At 35.7% G+C, this 3,494-nt stretch overlaps 1 protein-coding gene and 1 long non-coding RNA gene across 3 annotated transcripts in view; one reads left to right on the forward strand and one right to left on the reverse strand.

Annotated features, from left to right (window-relative positions):
- LOC119615857 (caspase Dronc-like) overlaps window positions 1-70 on the forward strand; it is a 4,155-nt gene extending 4,085 nt beyond the window's left edge. Inside the window, exon 2 of the mRNA XM_037971842.1 lies at window positions 1-70. This exon is cut by the window's left edge and continues 810 nt beyond it. Coding sequence (XP_037827770.1) covers window positions 1-51 — 51 coding nt within the window. The 3' untranslated portion in view covers window positions 52-70.
- A 298-nt stretch (window positions 71-368) lies between these two features.
- LOC119615858 lies at window positions 369-2,557 on the reverse strand. 2 transcript variants are annotated; one of them, XR_005232477.1, is made up of 3 exons: window positions 2,416-2,557; window positions 677-962; window positions 369-600 (listed from the first exon to the last, which is right to left on the reverse strand). It is a non-coding gene; the product is annotated as an uncharacterized LOC119615858 (long non-coding RNA). The 2 variants fall into 2 exon arrangements; XR_005232476.1 differs by lacking the exon at window positions 2,416-2,557 and having other exon boundaries at window positions 677-1,039.
- Window positions 2,558-3,494: the final 937 nt, after the last annotated feature.

The following is a 3,494-nucleotide window of genomic DNA, read 5'->3' on the forward strand; positions in this document are numbered from 1 at the left end:
ATTAGCTTTAATAAAGTTCTATATTTTAATCCAGGAGTCAATGTGAATTAAATTATTTATAAGAATTTGTCGTGTGCACCCTGTAGGTAAATGTGTGAATGGTTGTAGAAATAAGAAGAAGGGAAAAATAAAGTTGGCAACGCGTCGTTTGACATTTTTGAGAAAAAAAAAAATGAAAGTAAACAAAAACAAACACTAGGAAAATTATTTGAAACAGTAGATTGAATAGCTGAAAGGAATTGAAACAGTAGGAAGCCATTATGGGATCCGAGGTTTCTCGGACCCTAATGTGCAAAATGTCGGCCTTTTTTTCTTTGAGATTCAACGAAGCAGCAAGTGGCAAGTGCGCACAATAAAAGTCGCCTAAGCATTTTTAAAGTCTTTATTTAAATCAAACAATATAATATAAATTATATAAATTGAACACCAAAAAAAAAAAGGTTATACAAATATTTCAACGCCACCTCTGCCGACTTCCAACGTGGGATCTTTCATTTGGGAACATCGGCTCCGCACTGCCAATCCTGGGGTGCGCAGGTATACCAAAGGTTTCGACCATAAAGATTTTTGACCCTGAACGACAAGACGGACTGACAGTACCTTTTAAATAATTAATAAAAAAAAAGGGAAAATAATAAATAAAAAAATTTATATATATATAAAATAACAAGCTTACCATTGGTTAGAATCGGACCAGACCGCTGGCCAAAAATTACCGCCAAGCGTGCGCGACGTTAGGGTTGAGCTCAGGCCTAGTTTTTTAGAAGAATTTGCGGCAGATTTGCACCCAGTAGCTCAGTATTTTTATACGTATATATATGTAAAAAAAAATAAATATATATAAATAATTATTTAAAAGATATTTAAAATTTTTGCAAACTGACCTGAATTACCCGGACCTGGACAGAATACGGACGACGGAAACCCCACTGCAACACCTGCCAACTCCATAGCCGTAGGACCTGTAGAAGAAAGAGGAGAAAGTAAAGAAAAAATACTTAAAAGCTAAAATATAAAGATACTTAAAAGCTAAAATCTAAAGATACTTAAAATCTAAAAATACTTAAAGCTAAAATCTAAAGATACTTAAAAGCTAAAAGATAAAAATACTTAAAAGCTGAAATCTAAAAATACTTAAAATTTAAAAATTTGATAAAACTAAAAGCTGAAAACAATTTGTCAAAAGCTAAATTCTTAAATCTATTTAAAACTTAAAACCTAAAATTTAAAATATACTGCTTTAAAACTAAGAGATTATATTGTGAAATCATACTACTAAAGCCTAAATCTACTTAAATCTAAAGCTTAGAATCTACAAAACTTAAAATGGGAAACTAAAGAAAATTTGTTAATCTAAAAGCTAAATGTGTTAAACCGATAATTTGTATATAAAAATTTTTTTGTAATAATAAATATCTCCCTTAAACTCATTTTTTGGATATTGTCCCTAAAAAAATTTTTGTAAAATTTAAATTTTGCCGTAAGCTAAGAAAAATTCTAATAATTAATAAAAAAAATTATGTTTATAACGTTTTAAAGAAATTTTGAAAAGTTGTGTCATTAATATGATTTGGTAATTTGTTTGAAAAGCGGCGGTAAGTAGGGGAAGTGAATGTTCGCAGGGAAGATTTGGGGGACGTCAAGGAAGAGGACGTCATGGTGAGGTTGAATCCTCTAGTGGGAGGACAATGATGTGTATAGGTATGACCGCAGGGAGATGCAGGACTACTTTTGGCCCCTTTTTCAAATAATACCCCAAATGCTGGTATGAATTTTTGTGTTAGTGTGTGTTTATGGTCCAGATTGCCGGCAAGAACCACCCCATCCGGCGAGCTTTAGCCGCGCAATACGCGGGCATACCAGCGCCGCTAGCAATCTGGCCATTCTGTCCCTTTCTGTTTATTTTGTTTCTGTTTGTCTTATTTTAAACAAACAGCTGACCACCACACCACAACATAAATGGCGCCCAACGTGGGGCCCGAAAGTAGGTCCGTAGACCAAGTAGTTTGACGTATTCTCTTAAGTCCGAGTAGGCCGGTTAGGTTTAAAGTCAAGAGTCCCTAACTGTAGCTACTTAGATGAATAAGATAATATTTGGAAATTTTTAATAACACTTTTTTATTTCAATAGCTACGAATCCTAAATTGCGCATGTTCTTATTGGTCACGCAGATGTAAGTCCCGGTCTCTAGGACAAAAGAGTCCTGATCGCGTTGCGACATCTTGTGTGGGCAATAAGGGCATGCAAAATTCTGGATTCCGTAGTTGCCATCTTTTCCTAACAGCTTGAGGCTTAGAGATAACAGGCACAGCTTAATCTCTAAATGCTCAAGTTGGAAGGAAAAGATGGCGACCATATCCACACTTAAATTAACAATAGCATACAACTAACTATACCTAAATTAAGAATACTTACGTTCTTAAGTCGCAGCCGGTCTAGGGAGGTAGTCCTTAGAAGTCTGGTACATTTAACCTTTTAAGCTGCACCTTAGTAGACAGGACTGTGAAGAGCCAGTTAGCAGTTTCACCCATCTTTTTAATTTTCGTTAGTATTCTGCATCTCCTGAAACCATAAATAAGAAAAAGAATTAGGTCATATCTATACACATAGCAGCAATGTAAATTGTGAAATAAAATCTACCTGCAAAACTTTTACTTTCCCGAAATGCCGCCCGCATTAAGCTTTTGAGTTTTATCAAAATTTTTTTTTTTTTTTTGCCTTTGATAGGAAGAAATCTTAGGTGTGAACATATATTTTTTTTTTTTCCAATTTACGCTGCTAAGATTCTGGAATACGAATTACTTTTACATATTTATATATATAACTTGAAATATAATATATATATACAATACCTTTTTTTTATTTTTGATATTGAAGTGAAGATTTATATTAATTTTTATTTTTTAAATGGTTTTAACCCGTCGCGCGAGTCGTCTACAGCATCAAAATAACGCCATGGCGACAAGCAGTACCAACGTAACTTGTCATACCGATACTCCTACCACCTCATCTGTCGTGACTTTTACGAATCCCACCACAACCACAATCACAACAACAGCCAGTACAGCAGATCCGATTTTCAGCACTCAAGCATCTCATGATCTTTCGATCAGCTCCGAAGGCGCTAACCAGACGGTAGTGTCTCCAACATTCTTAAGCGAGACAGCACAAAATATAAGGAGAGAAGTTCGAGAGAGCATGGCAGGCCAAGGTGCCGAAAGTCCAATACAGGTCAGCGATATTCACAACATTGTAAGTGCCTCAGTGGGATTACATCAAATCCAATTTATGAAAGAGGTCGACAACAAGATCCAGAAAGCATTGGACGACATGAAGCAGCTTATATTGTCGCTGCCGATGACTAATCCGGCTCCAATGCAAACAATGTTGTCACCTTCAAACCATTGTGGTACCGCCAACTCAACCACCGAGAACCTCTTTAGAGCACAACCATCATTCTTTGGTCATCCAGCAACGCCAGGTTACCAGCAAAC

Source organism: Lucilia sericata, unplaced genomic scaffold, assembly GCF_015586225.1.
Source record: "Lucilia sericata isolate MDLA Ls3-8-SP2 unplaced genomic scaffold, ASM1558622v1 Contig009214F_arrow, whole genome shotgun sequence".
Taxonomy (NCBI): Eukaryota; Metazoa; Arthropoda; class Insecta; order Diptera; family Calliphoridae; genus Lucilia; species Lucilia sericata.